At 40.4% G+C, this 24,608-nt stretch overlaps 2 protein-coding genes across 3 annotated transcripts in view; one reads left to right on the top strand and one right to left on the bottom strand.

The window, feature by feature from the left end:
* HOMER2 (homer scaffold protein 2) overlaps nucleotides 1-24,608 on the top strand; it is a 106,220-nt gene that overhangs the window by 80,140 nt on the left and 1,472 nt on the right. For both annotated transcript variants that reach the window (XR_005651899.1, XR_005651898.1), the window contains one exon: nucleotides 23,334-23,528. The gene's annotated coding sequence lies outside the window, so the exon portion shown is untranslated. The remainder of the gene's footprint in view (nucleotides 1-23,333; nucleotides 23,529-24,608) is intronic.
* WHAMM (WASP homolog associated with actin, golgi membranes and microtubules) lies at nucleotides 5,469-22,656 on the bottom strand. The gene is given in 12 exon segments (XM_039858483.1): nucleotides 5,469-6,308; nucleotides 8,357-8,515; nucleotides 8,588-8,613; nucleotides 8,615-8,934; nucleotides 11,789-11,884; nucleotides 12,127-12,213; nucleotides 13,178-13,365; nucleotides 15,740-15,905; nucleotides 16,505-16,674; nucleotides 17,684-17,834; nucleotides 19,704-19,877; nucleotides 22,045-22,656. Coding segments are annotated over 12 exon segments (2,427 nt in total). The 5' UTR covers nucleotides 22,633-22,656; the 3' UTR covers nucleotides 5,469-6,006.

Here is a 24,608-nt window from a genome sequence, read left to right as displayed (position 1 = left end):
TGCCCATATCCTTATGCATCCTTACCTCCTGCTTCTGAGTTCTCCATTGTGGTCTCTTGTGTGCGTTCTGGCACTGGTGCCACACTGTTCGATCATCATTTAATTAATTAATTAAACTTTTTCAGAAATTTTCTAGTATTTTTTGTATATTAATATTTCCAAAAGAAATTTGGGATCATTTTTGTAATGTTTACTAGAATTGGAAATTGGATCGTACAAAATTTATAGTTACTACAGAGAGAATTAACATTTTTATAGTATTAACCTTTCATTTCAGTACATTTATATTCTGTTCCTCAGTATATTTTTCCTAGTATAGGTAATTTTTGTAGTGGTTAGTATCATAAATGAGTTCTCCAACTGCTTATTGTTAGTATAAAGGTATACCACTACTTTTTTTTAATGAAAAGTAAATCCATTGATTTTTCTGATTAAAAATATTAAAGTTGTGTAAATGTAAACATTATAAAAAACATAATGTAGGAATTGAAAGTTTCTCATAATTAAAATCCTTTTGCCCCAAGATAGTCAACAATTGATGCATAGTCAAATTTTTTTCCCAAAATATGTTTTATCATTCTGACCATATGATACAGCCCTATCTGCTACTTCCATGTTTCAGTTGGCAATAGATCTTGGGCATCTTCCTGAGTCAGAACATGTCAATCTACCTCATTGTAGTGAGTGATTGTATAGTAGTTTTTTTTTACTTGGTAATTGGTTATTATATGTTTATTTTGTAACTAGCCAATTACTGAATTCTCTTTCCTTCCTTGTGATTGTTTTTAATTCTTTTGCCTTTTTCAGATACATAATAGTTCTGGGTAGTGATGATAATTTTAACCTCCATACTTTTAACAATCTTATTTCATTTCCTTATCAAATTGACCAGCACTTTTAGAACAATGTATATAATTGTGCTGGTATTGTACATTCTTCTTTAAATACATGTAGTTTTTACTTAGTGTTTCTCCAAAAGTATAAATTTGAGTCTTAATGTAGATATTCTTAATATGTGAGTTTATATATTAAAGTTACACCCTTCTCTTTCAAGTTTACTGAAAGTTTCATCAGTAACGATGTCAGAATTTTATTAAATGCCCTTTTTTCACATCTGTCAAAATGATCAAGTGCGTTTTCTTTATCATGACTTAAGGCGAATCATTTTAATAGATTTGCTCATGTTAAATTCTCTCTGTATTTCTAGAAAATCCTGATTTACTCCTAGTATCTTATCCTTTCAATGTACTTCTGCACTCAGTGTTAACAGTGGTTATTTATGATGGATTTGTTATGGCAGATTTTTGTGTTCTCATCTGTATTTTCTGATTTTTCTACAAGGTTTGTATATTACTTGTATTATAAAAATAAGAGCTTTAAAATAAGAAAAATATTCTGCAATTGGTTTGCTCATATTATTTTGGAATTTTTCATGTTAAGATAAACAATTGTGTCATTTTTTTTCTACTATCTCTGTAAGGTATGGTGTTGGCTTTGTGTTAACCTCTTAAAAAAAAAAACAAACAAACTTGGGAAGCTCTCTTTTTTCTATGCCCTGGAACAATTTAAATAATATTTAGAATTTTTTGCTCCTTGAAGTTTTGATAACATGTATAAAATTGTCCAAGTCTAGTGCCTTTTTAGAGAATAATCTTTGACAATTTTTTTTCATTGTTTTCCATGCTTATTAGTCTCTTCAAACTTTTTCTATTCTGTAAGTTTCTGGCAATTTAAATTTCCTAAATAATGATTCTGTTAAGGTTTTCAGATTTGCCAGCACGAAGTTGTTATATTTTCCTATTCTCATTTCTTACATTGTGTGTCCTGCTTTCCCTTTTTATTCTGATGAATTTTTCCAGAATTATTCTATTTTGTCGATCTTTTCAAAGAACCAACTCTAGGACTTATATCTTAATTTACTACTTTGATTGTTTGTTTTTGTTCTTACTAATTTCTTCCTTTCTTTTAATATTTTTTTACCTTCTCAAGTCGAATACCATTTTAACTTTTTCTTGTTTAATAATAGCAGTTACTAGTAACTTTAAAGCTATGACTTCTAAATTTATTCACATCTGTTAAATTTCTAGGTACAGTGTTCTAAGTTATAAATAATTTCAAATTCAACTTTATTTTTTACTGAAGAGCTATTTGAAATTATACTTTTTCATTTCTAGATAGTTCAATATTTGTCTTTGTTTTAAACATTTGCTATAAATTTCTAGTTTTACTGCTTTGCTGTCAAAGAGGGTATGGCCTGTACAATTTCTGCATTCTGGAGTTTATTGATGTTTTCTTAGGACCTAATAAATTGTTCATTTTAATAAATATTCCCAGGAAACTGCAAAAGAAGATATATTCTCTGAAGGGAACAAAATTCAATCTGTATGTATTAATATGATCTTATTAATTCTAATATTATGGACCTCTAATTTCTACTTGAATCATTAAAAGACTAAGGAAAGTATGTTAGTCTCCCACTAATATTGTAGTTCTGTCTATTTCTCTTGTGTTTCTAACACTTTCTGCTTTACATGTTTCAGTACGATGTTATTTGTCAAATTACCTTTTTATATTTAAGGAAAAAAAGGTTTTCCTTTAAAGACTCGTATACCTTTGTGAATTTTACCTGATTTTGTTGTAACCGAGTTATGGCAAAATATGTCAAAATACATAGTTTGGTAAAATGGTAAATGTGTTTCTCTTTTTAAGTCAACAAAAATTTTTCAGAAACCTTTGTGTCTTAAGGAGATGTTTGGAATAAGTTTGGAAGCTCAACCCAGGGGTAGGTTGATGATATTCTCTGTGGCCTCAAGCAAGGATGGCAGTATGGGCAGAGGCACATATGCCTTGGGGACAGGATGAGGGATTTTGAGTATGCCATTCCAGACTCCTGCTTTGGGGCAGCCTTATGCTCGGGTAAGTTTAGGGGATACCCACCCTCTAGCTGGTCACATTCTGTCTCCATGGGGCCAGAGCTTTTGGCAACTCGAGGCATTTTTCTTCTGCAGGCTGGGCTTTTGGGCAGAGGGCAGCAGAAGAGTGTGTGGTTGTCTTCCTAGCTCTTGGAGGAAAAGCTAATCTCGGAGACTCATTCTACTGAAAGACTTTTCCAGAGCTGTTTGAACAGTTTATTTACATGGCAGAGTCTGTGCTCGGCAGAAAACCAGCTTTTCCCCAAAACGTGTAGGAGGTGTGAATCTCAACCCACAGCTCCGGAGTGAAATAAATACAGCCTATTTTCCCCTTCATTCAAGTTCATTTCTATTTCGAGCCCCCATTCTATAAGGCTCATGCATTGATCTCAGTCAATTCTGAGGACCTCTTTCCTCCAGATGTGAGTCTTTGAAGGTTCTGAGGAGCTTATGTATTCCCAAGGAGTTAGCGGGAAGGGAGCTTGTGTCTACTGAGATGTCTCCTGTCCCTGTCCTGTCCCTGCTAGTCCTCTGAACTACCTCTGTGTCGTGTCCGTGTGCTTGGGCGTATAAGAACTTCCCAGATGTCCTCCTGCTGCAGAACTCCCCATGTGTCCTGGGCCCTTGCTGCAGCCGTCCTCCGTCTGACAGCAAACATTTGGGGTGGAGGGCAATTTAACTCGAAGGGACTGCTGGTTAAGCCAGGTGCGTGTTTGCAGGGGAGAGCACACCACTGGGTGGAAATGAGTGTGGCCACCAATGCCTGCTTGCTCTGAGGATGGTCACTGCTCCTGTGTGGGTTTGGCTTTGGCCCTGAACACTGCGTGAGCCACCTTTTGGAGGTCTGTCCTGGCTGGGTCAGGAAGAGAGATGATGTTGCTGGCTTTGACTGTAGAGGAAGGCCACAAGCCAAGGAAAGCAGGCAGCCTCTACACACTGGAAAAGGCAAGACAACAGCTTCTGCCCTAGAGCCTTCAGAAAGGAAGGCAGCCCTGCTGACACCTTGGTATTGGCCCAGTGAGACCCGTGTTGGACCTTGGACCTGAGGAACAGTAAGAAAATTAATTTGTGTTGTTTCGAGCTTCCGAGTTTGTTACAGTAGCAGCAGAAAAACCGTACACTCCCCACATGAGCTTAACACACCTAAGATTCGAGAACCTCTGCTGTATAAATCCACAGAACTACACGGTTTCACGTGATGAGAGGTTCCACATTCATCAAACACCTCCTGCTTCTAGCTCCTGCAGCTACCTGCTGTGTTCCCCAGTTCACATTCTGGAGAGGGAACGAATGAACAAATAAATAAATCTGGTGGCCCAGCTCATTTTGTGCTCCAGGACAGCCCATAGAATGCTGCCAGCTACGGATTGGTTATCCTGGAACCAGCTTTGCCCACAGGGCCTGTCTCAGGCTGTAAAACTGGCCACAGCAGCTGTACACTCCCCTGTACCCAGGGCTGTGTGTGAGGAGGTAGCATGCCTGGGGCTCAGGGAGACTTGGGAGAGGAGAAAGCTCTACGGGGTGACTGGGGATGGTGTCGTTTCAGTGGGACTCAGAGGCAGAGGGCTGGGGGCATCCCAGGCACTTATGCTTAAGTGAGGCAGGCGGCAAGCAGTGTGGTGTTGCTGGAGTAAAACCTGGGGTAGGGGCAGGGGCTGCCCAGGACAGCAGCCAGGTGTCAGGCTGGACTCCCCTTGCTGAGGTGCCAGCCCTCACCATGCTAGATGCAGAGCTGGGAAGGACTTTGTTGGAGCCTAAGATGGATCGGCAGCACTGTGGAGGGGGGTTGGAGACGTTTACAGCAAGACGATAGGACACAGGCCGTCTCCCACTCCTTGGCTCTGAGGTCCCTGAGGCCAGAGTCTGGACTGACTTCAAGGCTTGGGTAGGAAAAAGGGAGAAAGGGAGAAATGAGGAAGAAAAGGCTCCAGAGAGGGAGAAGTCTTGATGCACAGAGAGGTAACTGGGAGAGGAGTTTTAATTGGGAAAACTCTTTTTGAAAAGGATCTTTTTTTTTTTGAAGCCTTCTCATCTTTGGCAGTCCTTAGCAAATTCTGAGAATTTCCCAAGCCTGAATGAGATCACTGGTGTCTCAAAATACTGAGTTTACAATAATTAACATTAAAACAATACATAACTGCAAAATAAGCATAAGGAAGTCCAACGTAGTTCTGATTTTTCCATTTAAAAAAATATCTTGTTCTTTGCAGAGAACTGTCTTGGGGCTAAGCTTGGCCTGTGTCTGTGATGGGGCAGGAGGCCTGGGGCACGGCCACTGACCTGTGGAGACCCAGGATTGCATGGCAGGCGCAAGGGATCTGAGGTCAGTGGGGACATTTTGGGCAATTAGAGAAATGCGTGTTCCGCTTTGTACTGGTCTTGTCCCTTATCCTGATTTTAACACAGAGCACTACCCACCCTACCTTAGTATTTGCTTAAGCAAACATTTAGCTGAAATCTTATTAAAAATTTGACACCCGGCCCCCCACCAGAGAAGGCTATGCTTTTTATCAGTTCAGATTTCATGTTTTCATTTCCTCATGATTGACACTGATGCATTATCCATAGTTCTTTATGATGAGTTTATAGAATGCTTGATACATAAAATACATTCATTAAAAATATTTAAAACTATTCCTGAATATAAGCAATTTATTCTCATTATTGCTAAAATAATGTTCACATTCAAACCTTTAAATCTGAGGAAACCACTGGCGCGCACACACAGGACACAGTCAGCGGTCTCACAGTGCTGTTTGCCACATGCCATCACAGTGTAGACGTTTTTCAGAATAAGGGAATGATTCTAGCGCATCCACAGTGAAAAATAAATACTATTTTCCTACTCCAGCAACACTTACTTCGGGGTCTCGGATCCCAACTACAGTGTGGTGTGTAGGAGTGACCACAGCACTGCTTCTCTGGTTTAAAGAGCCACACATTAAGTAAAAGCTGAGATGTCCCACACACAACCCTGCTGATCTTCCGGGTGTTACTTGGCCAGTCTACCCTGTTCACATGCTTTTGAGGAATAGGCCTTGGGCCCTGTGGCTTCATTCCAGCACGCTGTGTGCCCTTGGCCTTGGAGAAGAGCTTAGTGGTCCCACTCGCTCAGGCCCTGCCCCTCGCCGTCCTCCTCGTCCTCCTCGGAGTCGGCAGACACTCTCTTGATTCTCTGGAGTGCAGCCTGGATGCTCCTCTCCAGGTTGCTGGCAGGTTTACTTCTGGGGCTCAGGCCAAGGTCAGGGTGAACTTTTCTCAGTTTGACGCCTCGCCTTATGGCGGCCAGAATGTGCTCGTTGACTGAGGCGTGGGGAGGGGACCGGGCTGGCACGTCCGCTTTCCGGAGAGGGATTCTGTCACGCCTTAAGGAGGCCAGCACGTCATCCATAGATCCTGAAATTGAGAAAACAGAGCAAGTACTATCAAAAAGTCATATTCTTTCTCTTCGAGATGCCAGGACGTTTTAGTACTAGTTAAAAGTGTTAAGTCACACATCAGTTAACAGCATAATTTATAAAAATAACTGTCGTTTCTGTAAACACATTTTGATTATCTGCTAGAAAGGTCAACCGCAAGCTCCCTGTGTGCATACAGGACAGTTTAACCTCTAACGTTTTATCTTGACCACTTATCTTTCACTCCTTCTCAAGTCCACAGCAACTCGCACAGCTGTGCACACCTGTTGTTAGAATGTGTTTTTCAAGATACGGCTGTCGTGTTATTTCTGTGTGATCTTGAAGAGAGTTATGGATGCCTGGGGTGAAACGGTCTGACCCGTGTGCGCGACTTAGATATACCTCTGAAATTATGTCCCCTCTGTTTCCTTCGCCAATTTTATACACTTTTTTAAAAAATGTACCCTGCTGTATTTCTCTAACTTCGGTCTTGGATGTTAATCAGTGATGACTGATGAATCAACATGACAATGAAGTGAGTAGGTTTCCACACATGAGAAGCTTTAAAGTAAAACTTTTATCAGTAGCTAAATGAACCTGGCGGGGGAGGCGCTGCCATGTCTCTGTAGTGTGCCTAATCCCACCTACGTCACCCTGAGGTACCTTGCCTGCTCTGTTCTTGCGGGTGTGAAATGCTGTCAAAACACAAATTAGATCAGAGTTTCAAGGCCTGGCTGAGGAGAAGCTATTTTTCACTCTGGCACCATGAAACCCCTGAGCGGTATGATGGTGGCCACTGATTTAGAGATCTTCCAGGTGAGGGTTCGAGAAGAATAGTCATTTCTAGTTCAGGATTGAAAGGCCAGGCGGTGTCTAACAAAATACTGTTTCACTTTGGACTCAAACCTAAAATGGGTTATTATAACACCCTTCTGGGAGTAAGAAGACAGTTTCACAGTCAAGGGCACTTTTTGGTGCTAGTTCACACTTTCTGATTCTTTTCAGTGGAATGAGGCAGAGTGTGGGAGTCGACTAGGGCTTCCCCACACTGTGCATTGGACCCAGGCTGGAAGGGGGCACAGGGGTCCGCCCACACCCACACTGGGCTAGGCACCGGCACACACTCACTCCACTTACAGTGTTGTTGCGACATGGAACTGGGCCAGATGGTAGACATTTCCATTTGTACCAGGTTCTAGGTACAGTGAAACCTTCACCTCAACCAGAATACTCAATTATCCAGAATCACAGTTTGGAGCTGGTAGATTTCCATCATTTACAATATCTATCATAGTACCTGTGCATGTTCTAGCATGGTCTTGAAAACATGTACACAACATTTTGCTAGGATTTATCTAGAACACACATGCACACACACACACACATAAAATACACTCAAAGCATTAGGGTTTGAGTCTCAGCAGATTTAAGCCAGTGTCCTCAATAGTCAACGTCTAAACCATAATTAGAATTATGAGTCAGATAAACAGAGAAATATTCAAGTGTATTGCAAAGGCAAAAAGTGGTCCACTATTTTTTTTTTTTTTACCACCTCATTTTAGAAAGATTTCTCACAGGAAGGTTTTCTGTCTACTGTCAGCCTGTAGGAACAGCCTTCCATGTTCTGACCACAATTCCTCTACAGTAATTCCCAACCAATCTGCTTAAGATGCAACAAGTTAATTGTGTAAAGGACTCAAACGCAACAGTAAGCGTGATTTAAAGCAACTCAGACACATACTGAAGTCTTAAGAAACCTGAAATAGGTTTATTCTTTCACAGCCTCCAAGATCTCGAATCTTGTGACCATTAAATGTACGGAGATGGTTTCTTCAAGATGAGTTAGCATTTCTCAAACTCAGATTTAGGTAGGTTACGCTACCTTTGCAATAAAACGGTAATATTTAAGACAGCAAATACTGGAATATTTTAAGATTGCAGAGAATTCTGAAAAAGATTTTGATTTGAAGAGGATGGCTTCTAAAGCTAGAATGCTCAACCGCTCAAGCACCCATGGGGATGTAGGGACAGAATCCGGCGGATTACCTGGGCCTTCGAAACTGTCCGAGGAATCACTTGGTCCTTCAGCAGGCGACTCACACACTAGAGGAAGTGGCTCATCATCTTTTACTGAAGTCCTGCCGTGGAAATTCCAATGATTTGCAGATTGAGAAGAAAAGGACCGAGCAGGGAGGGCAGGCGGTGCGGTAGCGCGGGAGGAGGTGGAGGTGGAGGCGAGGTGGCATGTGATGCGGTGGCGGTGGCAACGTGGTGGTGGCGGTGGCGGCGGTGGCGGCGGCGGAGGGTGGAGGCGGTGGAGGCGATGGGGGCGAGGGCGGGGGTTGTGGCCGTAATGACAGTTCCTCACTGGATTTGTAGTGTGTTTGGTCACCAGCTGGAACAAAAATCGGGACAGGGGTATTTCCAGGACAGTCTTGAAGCTCGGCAGTTTTCACATCACCGACTTCCGGTAAGGGAGCCCTTCTGGTCTCCCCGGAGGATGACGAGGTCACGGCCTTTGTCCCAGAGGGCGGCGAGGAGGCCTGCTGGGCAAGTCCACCTGGCGGGGTTGGAGCCTCAGGTTCCGGGCAAGAGGTCTTTACTACAGACCGACCTGGACATCTCTGAAAATGGAAAACTGCTGTGAGAAACTTGCCACAAATGCAAACCATCAAAATGCTGGAACTTTCTGTAAAGAAATGAACACAGAAGAGTTTCTGTGTGTGGACTGTGCTAATTCACAGAGTGGCTTTCTCTTACTTTGTACACCCACCCTTGCTACTAAATCTGTATTAAAGAATAAGCATTTATATCCTTTGATATAATAATTTCTCTAATAAAATAGATATGGAAGGAAACATAAAAATATAATATTTTTAGTATGAAAAGTCAAACTAAATATCAGCAATAGTTAAAAAATTACAGTGAATTTATATAAAATATTAGGCAGCCATGAAAAATCATAAATAGTATAAAGTTTGTGGAACATCCTAAAAAATACAGATGATGGAGTATTAAATTTATAATCATGCAAAAAACAGCTAAGAAAAATAGAGTGGACATCAAAGCGACAGGTAAAATAGGAATTATGGATGTTCCTTTCCTCTAATATGTTTATATTTTATAATTTTAAAAAATGTGAATTTAAAAAGTTCTAGTCTCTCAGGTATTCATTTGATAAAAATCTAGCCAACAAAGAACTAATCTTGAGGGGTCAGGAGGGGAATCCCTAAAAAAGGCATTGATTAGCCAGTAAAACATATAAAATATTAATACTATGTAGCCATTAAAATAAACTATATACACATATATATCAACATGAATGTACCTCAAAAACAATTTAAGTGAAGAAACTGGCAAAGGATGTATATAATATGAGGCTGTTATTATAAACTTAAGCCAAAAACACATACCAAACTTAAAACACTGAAGTTTAAGTGTAAAATTAAAACACACAAAAGCGCAATTCATGATAAACTCAGAGTATTTCTGTCTCTCTCAACATTTGCTGTTTTCAGAACAAACAGCAGAGCAATGGCCACAAGTCCCCAACCTCACTGATGCAGCTGTCACCGTACAGCTTTCAGTCAGAGAACAGGCCAGTAGAACACAACCCCAGGAACTGCCAGACCTCAGGGGTCGCCCAGCCATCTCCTGATGTTGGGGAGCCCCGACTAGCCAAGGATCACCTCCTTGCACCCCACAGCAGCAGGTCACTATGACTCCGGCCTGCTGTGTTCTGCCTGACATTGCCAGACAGTGTGCCTCACCCCGGACACATGTGACAGCCCCTGAGATATTTAAAATCAACTTGTCTGGGTTCCACAAGTATCTTGTACCATGGGATTTCATTTCCGGCCTTTTCCCTTCCTTCCTTCTAAATGTGCTCACATTGGCTTCGTCCCTTCAAGGGTGACACTTCTTGGTACACGCAGAACTCCCTCATTCTACAAAGGATGCTTCTGCACCTACTTTCTAAAAACTCATAAGGTTTTCTTCAACTTCATCCCAAGTGAGTCACATTAAAGTGAAGGAAACTCAATTCTCAGAATTCTTTTCCCCATATTTAAATCTCTCTCTCTCTCTCTCTCTCTCTCTCCTCTCTCACACACACACACACACACACTCCTTCCTACCAACACACTCCTTCCCACCACCCCTTGTATAAGTGTACTTTTGGACCAAAAAACCTGCAACTTACACCAATTTGAGGTCAACTTGTTTAACTCGTTCCAGCTTGCTGAGAGCTTAGGCGGCCTGATTCCATCACCTTCCATCTGTCTGTCCTCCTACCTCATACTATCTCTGTGTGAAAGTTGATCATTGATCTGCCTGACTGGTTCAGGGCTAAAGAGCTGGACTTGGGTCTCTTCCTCCATACTGATTCCATTGCAGGAATCACCCTCTGGTGACAGCTCACAAGTTACTGTCCAGCTCATTCGCTCTACATTCAGTGGGTATTCACGTCACTCCTGTTTGCGCCTTCTTCCTGCTTTCATTCCCGCCCTGGCCCCTGTTCAGGACGATTAAATCAGAGTCTCTGGAAGTGGGCTCTGGGCATTAGTACTTTCAGGAGCTCCGCCGATGATTTCTGGTTTGCTGCCCAAGCTACAGAATCCCTGTTGTGGCTCTGGAGTTAGGGACCCCACTCTGTATGACCTTGAGCCCAGCTGTGTAACCCCTCTGAGCCGTGGTTGCTCATCTGTGAAGTGGATGATTGATAGTATCTCACAAGTTCATTTCAAAAATGAAATGAGACGAGTGTAAGCACCTAGCTCAGTGCCTGGGATACGGGAGGCGCTTGGGAGTGGTCGGGGTGCTGAGTGTAACAGAAAACAAGATAAGCTGGTAGGTCGTGATTTTCTGCTCCAGTAGCCCCAACTTTACTTGTTAGTGTCACATCACAACCCTTCAGGACCTTATTTCAGAGGCCTGTCTGGAGCAGGTTGTTTTCTCTTTGGGAGAAATAATGAACTTGGGTCTTTGTGAAGGTGTGTGTGCGGATATGTGATGAGAACAGGTTTATGGTTTACATTCGACAAGCTTAATATTTTTAAATAAGTAACTATTTACTTATTTAAAAAACCTATTCACGTTTAATAGAGCATTTAACAAGATTTATGGCACAGTGTTCCCTAGACTTCATTTTCAAGAATTCTTTATTGCAAATGAGGAAAAAACTAGCTAAAGTCGAGGGCAGTTTAACTATTTTTGGTTTCCCTGCTGGTCGACACCATGGTGGGCAGAGCTAGCACCACTTGGAGGGGGCGAGCAGGAACCCTAGCGTGTGGCAACGTCAAAACATCTCGATAGTCTGATATTTTTTACTTTTATCTATATACTAAAAGTAATGGCATTTTGGGAACAGCTTGTATTCCAAATGATCTGTTCATAATCCTTGATACTTTCTCTGAGGATGGGTGATCTGCATTTATTCCTCTGGAAAATGTAGGCGAGGTGATTATTTCCGGAACTTACCTCTTTAAATTCTCTCAATCGTTGCAGCGTTTTTTGGCGTTCTTGGTTTATCCATTTTTTTTTCTTTTGCTCCTCTTCTTTTATCTTGTCTCTCTTCTATATTTAAACAAACATATTTGTAAATTCTTCAAAATAAAAATAAGAAAGGGGCTGTAACCCAACATTGTCGCCTGCTCCCGACCACCCCCGTCTGCTCCCCAGACTACAGGACTGGGCTGCAGTCTCCCCAGGTTGAGGCTGACCGCTGCAGGTCCAGGGCAGTGAGGCTTCAGTGTCCACAAAGTTAAGCCAGGATGCTATACTATGCAAATCTAGAACATTTTTCTTTAACCACTCACCATCTGAATACTGTGATGCTGATGAAAATATTTTATACTTTCTGCAGCCTGTTGTAGTCGGAGCCGATGGTTTTCTTTGCATTGATCCTGGTGGAATAATACAAATCACCTACGTGGTTTTCAATATTATCATGGGCTATAGCATAAAAGGTTGAAAGAAAAAAAGCATTGTATTTGGGGTGCCGTGTAAGACAATCATGAACAGGCGTTTCTGGAGTGGCTCAGTGGTACTGCCTGACACTTCCCCTGTCATGTGATGAGGGGTGATGAGCACTTGCAGGAATTAGCTGTTCCCAACCAGAAGGGCCATAGCTGTGATTTAGTGCTTAAGGAGGTGAAAAAGCAGATTCTCCAACCAAGGGAAAATGAGAGGGCACACAGGAGTCCTTCATTCTTAAATGGGATGTGTCCTAAGGATAAGTTTCAGTGCTTATTTTATAATTATAATTACTGTTTGCAGCATTACGGGGAAATACGCTTATTGTTATAAGCACATTTCCCCATAATGCTGCAAACAGTAATTATATTTCCAGACATACCTACATAAGCATATCAATCTACAAATACCTGAAAAATTATATTAAAAATGATATTTCAACTATGACTAACTATTCTTAGTTTGTTACCTAATCTAATCATATAGTTTTTAAAAATTAAGAAAAAGATCACTAACCAATTATAAGGATTGAAATGAGCTCAATATTATCTCTGATTTTATCATCAACAATTTACACTAAATTATAGAATTTACTATAGCTGACGATTAAAAGTTTCTACTTATTGTGGTTTTAAAAATACTTCTGTATGTAATAGGCAGTCAACAAATAGTTAATGGCTTAATTAAAATCTAAAGATTATAGTAAATGCCTAAATCCCAAAGAAACAATCATCTTAAGAAAAAATTTTAAATATATTTTAATTGTAGCCATATAAAAACACAAAGCATTCATCACTGTGTTGGCCAAAGCCTTATTTTTGATACCTCTTTCACCTTTCGTGAAAGCAGAGACCCCTGGCAGCGGGGAGAGGGAGAGTTGCCCTGGGCGCCCACCTTTCTGTTCCTGAGACAGGCTCTCCTGGCACAGATCCAGCCCCGTCTGCTCTCCAGCTGCTGGCGCTGCCGGCTGAGCGCTTGCACCTCCGAATTCCTGTCGTCCTGCAGTCCCGTCACTCGATCAATGACTTTGAGTTCTTCCAGATTTTCACACGGATCATAGTACACGACTTCATCCTGTTTATCTGGAAACATATTCATGATTTTTTAAAGACATGTTTTATTATTTAAAAAATAAGGCATAAAAATATTTTAAATGTAAGGAGAGTAAAGAGCACATGTAATTCCACCACCCAGGAGAACCACACACACACATATATACTATTTATATAGCTACACATGCCAACAAACAGAGTTCTAAGAGAACATTTTCCATGTGATGGAAATAGAATTTTAATGGCAAAACAGTATTCTCTAATTTAAACATTCCTGGTTGTTAGGATGCTCCAATGTTCTATTTTCAGTTTCACCATGATAAACATCTCTGAATATAGGTCTTTGTGTACATTTATTATCTCTTTAGCAGATGAATATTTAAGACTCTTGTCTACTGTCAAACTGCCCTCCAGAAAGGCAAGTTACATTCTACCAGCAGTATATTAAGGTGACTTAATGATATTTAGTCTTGATTACATGTTGATTTTTTAAAAATACATGCTAATTGTAACAAATTCAAGCCCCACAGAAGAAAGTGAAATTTTCTTCTTCTTTCCCCAAACCTTTGGAATCCTAACCCAGAGGAAGACATTATCAACAATTTGGCATGCATACTTCCAGATTAACTTTTTTTCATAGAATTTTTTCCTAAATATGTAAAATTCTTATAATCTGAAACTACTGTAAAGTTTTTTGAATGCCTATGATTAAATTAAATGTTCAGGATCTGTGTGAAGAAAATTATTAAACTTGGTGGAACTTTAGGGAAAAAAAGACTTAAGTAAATGGGGAGACATACCATGTCCTTGGATGGGAAGACTCAAAATTGCAAAGATGACAGTTCTCCCCAAATTAATCTCTAATTTTAAGCACAATCCCAATAAAAATTCCAATGAGTTTTTATTTATTTATCTATTTGTTCTGAACTTGTCAAAATGATTCTAAAGTTCATCTGGAAGAATAAAGGAGTAAGAATATAGTCAGAAAACTTATGGAAAAGTAGAGTAATGAGGAAGTACGTGCTTTCCCATAAACTAAAGTGTGCTTCCAAGATTCAATAATGGGAATAGTTCGGTACCAGTACCAGAAGCCACTCACAAATCAATGAAATAAAGTAACAGTTCATAAATAGATCAAAATAAATATAATAATTCTGGATATGAGAGGGGTAAGCAAATCAAAGCAGTAGGAGAAAGTATTTTCAAAATCAGTGATTGGGACTGCTAACATCTTGAGAGGGGAGTTAGAGTCCTACCCTACATCACAATTAATTTTAACTGGATTGAAGAGCGAAATGCTCTTTTAAAAATCTTAAAAATACTAAAAGAAAAAAATAAGTAAAATATTGACACAATTTTAGGATGAGGATGACTTTGCCAGGTATAACACCAAAAGCAGATAGATGTGACTTCATAAAAATTAAATAGTTTTACAAGGTGAGAAAAAGCGAACAACAGGAAGAATTTATTTACAATATATGACAAATTAGTAGACTAATATCGTTCATATGGAAGAGGAACATTCCAAAGGAAAATGGGCAAAGACCATGAATAGGCACTTAATGAAAGAAATACAAGTGGCCAGTAAATATACAAAATTGCTTTCAACGTCACTTGTAACTGAATAAATGAAAATTAGAAGATGCCATTTTTTTCTATCAAGTAGGTAAGAATTTAAAAGAATGATAAAAGTACAGAGAAACAGTTTCATAAACTGCTGATGGAGTGTCATTTTGTACAACTTATCTGGAGGGCTGCTGCAGTATGAAATTTAGAAATTAGAAAATAATGAAGGTGAGGAAAAGTATATATCAAATGACTGTTGCAGTGTTTTAACAGATATGTGTCAAATATAAATTCTGCATGGTCCTTGACCTAGTGATTTCATCTTTAGAATTTATTCCAAGGAAATAATCCATCCTACACAGACACGTGTGAAGAACAGTGCTTTACTACACTGCTGTTCACCACAGTGGAAACCTGAAAAATCAAAGTCAGTATATCCACATAAGGGAATACTACGTAGCCATTAAAATTTTTGAAGATTTTATTACTGAAATGGAAAGGTGGTTATTATGTATTAAAAGAAAAAAGTGGATATTGAACAGGATATATAATTTAAAAATGGATAGATATTTATATACATCAGGCTACAAAGTTAATCAATAAATTATCATCACTAAGTATCTCTAGATGATGGAATTGGGGTAATAATTTTTCTTCCTTTATTTTGCCGTGTGTTTAACAATAAACATATTTGAATAATAAAAATACTTAGGGGAAACTTTAGGAAATTTCAGTAGATTTTTTTAGACAATTTACAAGAAGTAATTGATAATATGGTCTGTATTCCCTTGATGTATAATTTAAACATTATTAATATATATTTAAATATAAATTTTACCTTTGATAAGTCTTTTAATAGAGTCCAACTGTGTAATAAGCAGTATTTCTTCATATTTTAATATCTCAAATTTAACCTCGTATAGCTCTAATTGAACTTCATAATATTGTATTTCTAATTCATCTACAACATCTATATTTTTTTCTTGTTCTGGAAGATCTTCCATCTTGTTTTCATGGAAAAAAAATAAGAGCAAGTTAAAATAGTATAGTAAAAGCAAACTATAGAAGTATCTGAGCTCTTTACTATTCCTTGCTCAATGCCAAATATAAAAAAGCGAATAGAAAAGAAATACTCTTCCATTTTGTTTAACGAAACAAAAATGCCTTATCCAACATTTTTACAAATACTTTATCTCATCCTTGAAACAGATAAAAATATTTAGGTTTGAGAAAAATCAATGGCAATGAGGACTTTACAGTGATTTCTGCTTTAAAGTCATAACATTACAGGAAAAATTTGACTATGATCCTAGGATGAAGCATCTGATTATTCTAAAGTTGTGCTGAAAATATTGCTTGATTAATTTTAGAGTATATTACCTACTTCTGTACTGCGCTCAATGTTATTATCAAGGGAATCCTACAATGTAATATTTCAAAACCATCTTGAGCAATGGGAAACTTTATAGCCAACCTTTCATGGTCTCTCAATTCTTATCTACTAGAAGATGGTGTTGGAATAAGTGAAGAAAGGAAGCTCTTTAACGATAGCCAGAAGGAAAAATGACATCGAAAATCAAAGTCACCTCTATCATTGTCTTACCTTTCCCCGAATTTCAGCTCTTTTGTGATTTAAACACAACTCTTTGGCTCTCATGAGTTGCAGAGCCTCTCGAGCCAACATCAGCTTGAGTCTTTCTAACCTGGGGGCTGCGGTGGCCCAGGCAGCCTGGCCGAACCTCTTCTCATCCCGTTCCATTTGTTTCTGCATTCCTGCCGGATTATAATGAATAAAGCAAAACATAATTACTCATTAAAAGAGTAAACATTTCTCCGAGCTAATTCTTTGTTTATTGCCTTCCGTATTACCGGCAAAACATCCTTTTTAAAAGAAAACTTATTTTCATGACTTTCTATCATCACAAAAATAATCCATGGTCCTTTGTATAAAATTTTAGATACTCCATTAAAAAAAAAAAAAAGAAAAGAATCATGAATGTTATCTACTTCAATTGCTTCTTACATTTTGGTGCATGTACTTCTAGATTGTTTCCAGCTAGACAGACAGGGTTATATAGTTTGACAAAAAAAAAAAAAGAACAAAAAGAACCCCCCACGCAAGATCATCATTCTTCTTTATATATTGTTTATTTCACTTAATATACCATGGAACTCTTGCCATTCATAAAACTAAAGAATCATGCTTAGTAGTGACATGGTTCTGTTGATGAATGGGCTATGATTGAACAAGCTGGTGACAGAAAGTTGTTTCCTCATTGGAACTGCCATCAGCTGTCTTCTTGCCTGCACTCTCACCCCACATTCTCCATGCTCTGCTCCAACCCAAGGGTGTTTTCTAAGTCCCTCACACTTGCCAAGCTCCCTCAAGCCAGAGGACCTTTGTAAATGCTATTCCTTCTGCCTGGAACAGTCTTCCTCGCTCGTCTGCTTTCTCAACTTCCATTTACCTTTCAGACACTGGGACAAATGCCACTTCTCAGAGGCCCTTGCTTACCCCTCTGATGGAGCCTGACTTCTCTCTCTAGCTCTCAAAACCCTGTGTTCCTCTTTTTCACGTGGCTTGTTGCCGTTGCCATTTCCCCATGTCTTCGAATGAACATGTAACTAAGACTTCTTTCCCCTCAGACTGGACAGTGTCTGTGTATGCTCATCCTTATACTGAAGCCCCAGGACCAAGTGCCTGGTACTAAAAAGACATTTAGATGTTTTTCTGACTAAGATGAAAATGACATGTAACTTAGTGTAGCATTTGAATTATTACCTGCTAATGCTTTTACTGTTTCTTTAAAATAATTCACTGTAATATCTTGAATAGAGACAATAGCTTCTTCAGCCCGTCTGGTCCACTCTTGAGCCTCCTTCTGCAAGGCCACTATCCTTTTAGGACCCAGATCATCCTCATCCAAGGACTTCTATAGAAATAAGGGAAAACTGTATGAGTAAGAAAGACTAGTAATGTACAGTTGTTAGGAAAATGAAAGCAAATTGGGTATATTGATTATTTCAACTACTTTAATTACTACTAGTTAGTCAATAAAATGTCTTATTGAGAATGAATAAGGCTGTAAGCTGGGCATCATTTGGAAGACAAAGGGATACCTGGCATAAAGAAAAAACAACAACTTTTACTTTGCTTTATTACAGCAACTTTTTCTTTTAGGGACATGGCAGGAAGCTCTTCAATATCATGAATCTTTTCTGAAGGGCAAAAGTAATACAATAACCTAAAAGACAGTAAAATCTATATATTCATGATTATGACATGTACTATGTCATCCAGCATCCAATTCTTCTGCAAAGCTAGTAACATAAAAAATATACTCAGGTTAGCCATCAAGGAAATGTAAATCAAAACTACCGTGAGATACCTCTTCACATCCACTCAGATGGCTGTAATCAAAAAGACAGATAATAAGTGTTGGCAAAGATGTGGACAAACTGGAACCCTCATTTACTGCTGGTGGGAATATAAAGGGGGCATCTGCTTTGGAAAACAGTCTGGCAGTTCATTTAAAAGGTTAGGCATAGAGTTACCTTATAACCTAGCAGTTCTGCTCCTGCGTATATATCCAAGAGAAATGGAAACACATGTCCACATAGAAACTTGTACATAAATGTTCACAGCAGTATTATTCATAATGGCCAAAAAGTGGAAACAAGCCAAATGTCCATCAATTGCTAAAGGATAAGTAAAATGTGCTGTATCCATACAGTGAATATTTGGCAATACAACGGATTGAAGTTCAGATACATACCATAACATGGATGCACCTTGAAAACATCATGCTACATGAATGGAGCCAGACACAAAGGACCGCATATTGTATGATTCCATACAACAAGAAATGTCCAGAATAGGAAAAGCCACAGAGGCAGAAAGTAGACTGGTGGCCGCCTAGGGCTGAGGGGATGGGGAGTGACTGCATTGGGTATGGAGTTTCTTTTGGGGGCAGTGAAAATATTCCGGAATTAGACTGTAGTGATGGCTGCACAACTCTGAATATGCTAAAACCCACTGAATTGTGTACTTTAAGTAGGTAAATTGTATGGTCTGTGAATGATATCTCAATAAAGCTGCTATTTAAAGAAAGAAAAAATACATACAGGAAGTAAAGATCATACCAATAATTGACTTTCTAAGTAATGAACAGAACAGCTTCAGATGAGAGTGGCAGGAGTTTCATCGTTATACACAGTGCCATGGTGGGGGTCGTGAGTGTATGTATGGAAGGATGGCCCAGTGCGGGAGACAGAGATCAACAGATCTCTTTGATGTCTTCCGATACCAGTGGATTGGGACCAAGGAAAGCTACTGAAGCCCTCTGAGCTGTAGATCCATTTGTAACAATGGACAAGAAAGCCTGTTCTAACTAGTGTCACTGGTCGTTCCATGACTCAGTGAAACGAGTGATGGCAGCATTCACTAAAGTTTAAATTACTGAATTACAATCCAGGGCGTTGCTATTTAAAATTGCACTATATTTCTAAGAAATCTGCATGTGTTCTTAGAGGCAGAAAATAAGCTAAAGTAAATAAGTATTACCTCAAAAACAAGTCATCAGCAAAGAATGCGTTTAACCCTTGAAAATCTGCAGAAATCTTTATGAAGATGACCAATGTAAATTGTCTTCATTTTTTTTTTAATCAATTTTTAAAGATAAGTTCAACATAGCTACAATGTCATCTAAACATTAAGGGTGAACCCAACAGGCAAACACAGATTAAATCTTAAATGTGACAAATAGTACATCTGAAAAAATAAAGACATAAAGAAAACATACCAAAATATCAAGCTTACATGAAGTTGCAACTTCTCGCATATCTCTAAATGGCTGCAGTAAATACTGGAAGAACATGGTTGCCACGGTAACCAATTCCTGGTAGGCTTCATCTTCTTCTTGATAAACTTCCATTAATGCTACCATGGTGTTGGCCTTTTCATGCCCTTGAAGAATCTGGAAGGCAGAATTTAAATACGGCTCAAGAATGGACGGTATTTATAGGATCACGGCAAGCAAACAAAACTGAACAAAAGAGACCTTAATGTTCTAAACTTTAATACAAAGCAGAGTTCAAAATTTGATCTCAACTATGTATAGAGTGTCCAGAGAAAAGGACCTGAAAGAATCACCAAATATTAACTGGTTATTTCTGGGTTGGAGGCTGTAGCTGGTACGTTTCCATCACTTTTCTGATGATAAAGGTTTTGTGAGGCTGTACTCCTTTTTTAAATCTCATGAGGACATTATAGAGTTGTGTCCAAATATGTCATCAGGCAGACTTTCTCAAGTCCCCAGGTTAATACTGCCATCAAGCCCCCAGCAGAGCAGACTCATTTACAGGGTCACCACTGTGGCTCTAGTCTCTGCAGAGCGCTTCTTCTGATACAGCATAGAAAATAAACAGCATTTATAACAAACAACTCATAATAAGCAATGACAGACTCATTTGGTGAGAAATTATCTACATAAAACCCACAGTATAAGATGACACCACTATCAAGCAATAGTAAAGAATTTTTTTTCAATCAATATGTCCTTAAATTCTTCTATTCACCCTTCTGCTTAAGGATAAAATGATTTATGTTCAGCTGTAGTTTTATCTAGGTGATAAAGTAGTATTAAAAAAAAGAAAGTTTCCCTGAAGAAAATTGGAACACATACACAGACACACACAGATACACACACACATATACTTCAGACAACTGGTACTTTTCAGGCTTATTTCTTAAACTAATCAGAAGAACTGCAAACATTCAGCTTCGTTTTATATATATTAGTAATATTAGCAATTGGTCTAATTACAGAATCAATTGCTTTTCTAAATACGAGGTGAGTAGTAAGATTACACACATTTACGTGGATGTAGTCTATGTTTTATTTGTTATGAACTATTCTACTGCTATAAGACCCTTGAAGGAACTTCACTTTATATCAAGCTTACATGAAGTCGCAACTTCTCGCATATCTCTAAATGGTTGCAGTAAATACTGGAAGAACATGGTTGCCACAGTAACCAATTGTTACTATTGTTACTATTGTTAAAGTACTTTAACAATAGTAACAATTGAAAAACCACTTCTTTGAGAGACTGAGTATTTAAAAAATAAGTCTGTCTGATACAAAATGATAAAGTTGAAGATCAAAAGTTGACTGGCCTGAAAGTGCCCTGTGATTTCCTCCTATCATGAAGTGAAATCGACCCATGAGAAGTGGGTATTTACACATAAAACCCACAGTATAAGATGACGCCACTAACAAATTCCTTTTATAAAAGTATTTTAATTTGAAATGCTCATTCCGTATTTAGCTTGAAAGGATGTAATTAAGGTTTTGAAATGTGGCTGGATTCTTCTCTTACATCTCCCATTCCTCAAAAGAATGCACAGAAAAATCATCTAGAGTGAGGATGGCCTTTAGTGAGAAAGATCAAGCAAGAGGACAGTCCAGGGTGTAGAATAAAGCACTGAATCTTGGCCCTCCTTACTAACTGTGGATATGCACAACATATTTTCTTCTGAACTCTTCTGTGACCTTGCATTCCCCTCCCCTAAGTTCTATGTTTACCACTCAAGTAATGCATTGTCGGCTCTCTCAAATTACCTCTTTCAAGCTTACAATTGAACTCTTGCCGCTATTCCAAATTTACCAATAAAGCTCGCTTCCTGTCGATTTTCCACTTGGCCGGGTCTTTATGACTTAAGAAACCTGTGGAAGAAATCTTCATCCTCTAAAACATCTTGCCTCCTTTTCTGACCTTCCCACACACAGAACCTGGAGCTGTGTTATCTCCTACGTGGATGGGATGCCTCTGTTTTGCTTTGAGTTTTCTGGCATTTCCCGAAGCAGCAGCCTGCTCCGCTAGTATCTGCGCTCTGACTGAACCTAACACGTCTTCGCTCTGCGCCTCCCGCGCGCCCGCGCAGCATCCCCCTGCATCCCTGCAGGTGAAGTGCACCTGTGACCTAGCGCCCCCTTCCCCACGTCAGACTGTGAACTTGCTGCTCTGCGGCCCAGGAGTCGTGGAAGAGCCCCACTCGCCCTCGACCACCCCCCCGGACCCCCTGCCCCCGACAGCCTAGGCACACTGGGCAGGGAGAGCGCTGGGGTCCCGCGGGCGTACCTGGCGCAGCCGCGCGCCGGCCTCGGCCAGACGCGCGCGCAGGGCGCGCTCCCGGAAGGCGCGCGGGCTCTCGCAGTCGGGCGCGCCGCCGTCGGCCGGAAGTAGCGCGTCACGCACGGCCGCGCCGCCGCAGCCCTCGGCCGCCTGACCCAGGTAGCGCTCCAGCCGCGCGCACAGCTCCTGCAGCGCCGCCTCGCCGGGGCCCGCGCGCGCCGGCCACACCAGCGCCCACAGGCCCCAGAGCCCGCCGCCGCCCGCCTCCAGCTCGGGCGGCAGCGGCGGGAAGCAGCGCTCCAGCGGCGGCCACAGCGCCGCCAGCTGCCGGTGCGCGCCGCGGAGCCCGGCGGCCGAGAGCAGGCCGGCCCAGCTGGGCGGGAGCGCGGGCTCGGGCTCAGGCGGGGGCCCCGGCCGGCTCCCCTCGCGCTGCCGCCGCCGCTGCGCCGTGCGGTCGTGACAGGTCACCGCGAACTTGCCCTCCGCGTCGTTCCAGGCTACGAGGAAGCGCAGCTGGTGCCGCTCGGGCTCGGCGAAGAGGTCTTCGCGGACCGGCACCCAGCCCTCCAGGCTGTCGGGCTGTTCGTCCTCCATGACGTCGGTGGTCAGCGGCCGGAGGGCTCGTCTCGCCCGGGCCTGGCCTCCTCGCAGCCCCCGCCACAGGAGCGTTCGCCCGGTGACATTTTTCGCTGGGCCGTCAACGCGTCAGCGCCCCGCGACAGTCCCTCCGGCACTTTTGACTGGCTGCCTGCGGCGGTCATGCCTCCCGCGGCGTCCAGGATTGGCCGGGTAACAGAGGGAGGGGCTGTGACAACCAATGAAAGGGCCAAAAGTGTGACTGGGACCCGGCCCTGGGAGTTCAGCACTGTCGCAACGTCGTGGGGAGCCCGGGATTTCCCACTCTTGACTCACCTTTTTCCACCTTCATAAATAGTGGCGTGGAAAAGGTATTTGTGAAATGAACGAGTTACTGCGGACCCTTGAGAACCGGGCCCCGGCTGATTCCGTCTTCTGTCGCCAGGGCTCTAGTGAATTCATAGTTCTCGGTCTCAAGTAAGGTACAAACGCGCTGGAGAGATCAAACATTAAATTAAACGTCTGAGTTTTTATTGAACCTCTAAGCGCCAAGCGCTGGGTACGAGCTACAGATTTGTTATCAATTCAACAAGCTTTTATGAAGGGTCTGCTGTGTGCCTGTTTGGGAGGTGGGGATGGAAGAGGGAGTATACAAAAAAAATAATAACCGTCTTCAAAGCATGTTTAAATAAAACCTATGTACTGTCTCTTTATTTTAGAAATCGGGAAACTTCAGACCCAGAAAAGAAACTTATCGCAAGATACAGAGACACTCCAGCTAAATAAGACCATCGGGCTATTGAAGACCTCTTTAAGGAAATCGGAAAATCAAGTTTGCAGGGGAGGATGAAGTGTCGGGTGAAGCTGGATCCGTTTATGCAGCACAGAACAAGACAGCCCTGGTCTGTGCCCAGGTATGTGCCTCCTGCTACCTCCCATCCTGTGAGTGCACTGACGGCAAGAGAACCATTTAGCGAAAGTGACTTATTTTTCCTCAAACTATTTTTCAATATATTACTTTAGCTACTGTGATTTGCTAGTAATTCTTTAATAGTCTTTTAAAATATTCCTTGGAGTATGCCTTTTTAGTGTATATTCATTCTAGTAGTTTTTCTAATTTATTTGCTTTTTCAGAATGAAACTTTCTAATTATAAAATTTCTATTTTGTGAGTGTGAGGGGGCATAAGTTTGTATATTGTTAGGAAAAAAAATATGGAGACATGCACAACAAACCTAATAATTGTTGTCACCAGGACACACGATTGGTGTATGTTCACTTTTTTTTTTGCAGTATTTATTTCTAAGTCAGATACCATATATTATTTTACAATAAAAAAGATTTTTAAAAATTAGTAAAAGGTACATATAATTATTATGAGAGGAGACACTATCAAAGACAAAAAAATAACTCAGAAGAAATTGTTCTCATTTTATGTGTGTATATATTTTTATCATTCTTAATACCTAAATATATATACATACACATATATATGATTATACTGTAATTATCCTGAATACTCTTTTTCTACTTAATATATTGTGGTCATTTTCCACATTGAAAAGTTGGTGTCTACATCAGTATTCTTAATACATGCCAATACTGAATTGACTATATTGTGATTTATTTAATGAACTCCCCATGATAGACATATATTTATTTCAATTTTCTGCTGATATAGACGAAACTGTGATGAATATTCTTGTACAGACATCTTTGCATACTTTTTTCTTTCAATTCTTTTTGCTTTTGGTAGTTTGCATTCAAATTTTATTTCATACATGCCCTCCAATAATGGTATTTTAAAAATGAGATTTTGATTGAAGCCCAAAAAGCAATAGATGTAAAAATCAGGAATTAAATCACCATATGCAGACTTTTAAAGGAAACGGTCCAGAACCTGATTCATGCTCTCAGCTAATGGAAGAAAATAAAAAGGATCAGAGTGAAGAGGTGTTCGGGAGGGAGGAATTTCTCTGTTGAGAGCTGTTGTTA

The sequence above is a fragment of the Pteropus medius genome, unplaced genomic scaffold (genome assembly GCF_902729225.1).
Source record: "Pteropus medius unplaced genomic scaffold, Ma_sr-lr_union100, whole genome shotgun sequence".
Lineage (NCBI taxonomy): Eukaryota > Metazoa > Chordata > Mammalia > Chiroptera > Pteropodidae > Pteropus > Pteropus medius.
Note: the sequence above shows the minus strand (reverse complement) of the source record. Positions and strands in the feature narration are given on the sequence as shown.